Raw genomic sequence first — 2,257 nt, 5'->3', positions numbered from 1 at the left:
TATATATGTTTAAATATATATATGCATATGTATATTGGCATTGATATTGATTTTGATATTACCTGAATCTCCACGTCACTCAGGCAACTACCGAAGTATTATACAATATACGTATAGTAAAGTTCTTCTCATGGGAAATCCCGTATGTGGACCGCATCCTCGCCAAACGTGCCGTGGAGATGGGTTTTGTAAGCAAAGAGCTCTTTCTCTCTGCTTGGACGGTATGTACATGTATGCTATATATATATATATATATATATATATGTATGTATGTATGTATGTATAAATATATATGTATGTATATATATGTATATATGTATGTGTGTATGTATGTATGTATGTAAGTATGTATGTATGTATCTATGTATCTATGCTTGTATGTAGGCATGTGTGTATGTATATACGTATATATGTATGTATGTAGGTATGTATGTATGGATATAGGTATATATATATATATATATATATATATACTTATACATATTATGTATATATATATATAAATACAAATATATATATATATATATATATACTTGTATCTACTTTAGTTTTTTTACACATCTGTCGCCTTTTTGTTTGGTTGAGTGGCCCCTGCTGTCCATGTACTCATTTTGCATGTTTGTACCGTATCTGTGCATATCTATTCAGTAACAGTTTGACAACAATATATTGTACAGATGTATCTACTGATTGATATGATCCTTTTATAAACTCTATTTTTTATACCCCCTATTTCTGTATTGTACCTACTGATGGATGTGTTCCTTACATACCCCCTATTGCTCTATTCTACAGATGTACCTACTGATGGTGTTTCCCATGTATGGTATGCTGGTGACCTTTGTGGTTCAACACCAGATCACACCGCTGAACTCCGCCGACACTTTTGCTGCACTGAGTTTTTTCAGTATATTAAAGGTATGTGCATATTTAATGTATCAAATGTATTAAATACATATTGAATGTATGGAATGTATTAAAAGAATAGTAAACATATCTGCATATTAAAAGTATTGTAAGTATTAAACGTATTAAAAGCACAATAAAAATATCTGCATATTAAAAAAAAATAGGTATTGAACGTATTATAAGCATATAAAACATATCTGCCTTTAATAAGTATTGTAGGTATTAAACGTATTAAAAGCATATTAAACATATCTGCATAATAAAAGCATAATAAAGGTATCTCCATATAATGTATTAAAAGTATTCAACGTATAAAATGTATTAAAAGTATATTAAAGCTACTACTCTACGCGTGAAAGGGACAACTTGGCTGCAACGGTTGTATTTTGTATATCATGGCAATATACCTACACGCACAAGCAAACATGGCTAAACTGTCTACTACAACAAATAACATCACTAAAATACCTACTACAACAACACATACCTTACTACACTCCATACCACACCCAATTTATGCAACACATACATTACTAATCTACGCACTATAACACAATGCTACTAAACTATATACCACAATCAACCTAAACAACACATACCTTACTACACTCCATACAACACATACATTACTAAACTACACACTACAACACATACATTACTAAACTACACACTACAACACAATACTACTAAAATGTGTACCACAACCAACCTAAACAACACATACCTTACTACACTCCATACCACACCCAATCCATACAACACATACATTACTAAATAACGCACTACAACACACACATTACTAAATAACGCACTACAACACAATACGACTGAACTATGTACCACAATCAACCTAAACAATACACGCCATTTGTTCTGACAAAATACCTGGCTTCGTCTCCTCAGTTTCCGTTGATGTATGTAGGGCAACTGCTATCCGCCAGTATACAAGCACTGATAGCTACCAAACGCATCGATACTTTCCTCAGCTCAACATCTAAGACTCCACTTGTATGTGCCGTTTATGTTGTCGTACATAAATGTACGTGTGTGTCTGGCACGATAACATACATGTATACACGTGTTATATGTATATATTATTATTATTATTATTATTATTATTATTATTATTATTATTATTATATTATATATATATATATATATATATATCTGTATATATGCATATTTATGTGTGTGTGTCTGTGTGTGCCTGTGTCTGTTTATATCTGTGTGTGTGTCTGTGTATGCTAGTGTATGTGTGTGTGAGAGTATATATATATACGTTTGTGTGAGTGAATGTATATGTATGTATATATATATATATATGTGTGTGTGTGTGTGTGTGTAGTAT

The 2,257-nt window shown here is 31.4% G+C and overlaps 1 protein-coding gene across 1 annotated transcript in view; it reads left to right on the top strand.

Annotated features, from left to right (window-relative positions):
* The window catches only part of SARC_06561 (hypothetical protein), a gene marked incomplete at both ends in the record, with an annotated part of 2,646 nt that extends 1,620 nt beyond the window's left edge, over window positions 1-1,026 (top strand). The window contains 3 exons of the mRNA XM_014299527.1: window positions 118-221; window positions 796-918; window positions 1,012-1,026. Coding sequence (XP_014155002.1) covers window positions 118-221; window positions 796-918; window positions 1,012-1,026 — 242 coding nt within the window. The remainder of the gene's footprint in view (window positions 1-117; window positions 222-795; window positions 919-1,011) is intronic.
* Between the last annotated feature and the right edge of the window lie 1,231 nt (window positions 1,027-2,257).

Source organism: Sphaeroforma arctica, assembly GCF_001186125.1.
Source record: "Sphaeroforma arctica JP610 unplaced genomic scaffold supercont1.473, whole genome shotgun sequence".
Classification (NCBI taxonomy): domain Eukaryota; class Ichthyosporea; order Ichthyophonida; genus Sphaeroforma; species Sphaeroforma arctica.
The sequence above is the reverse complement of the archived record's forward strand: the minus strand, read 5'-3'. Positions and strand labels throughout refer to the sequence as shown.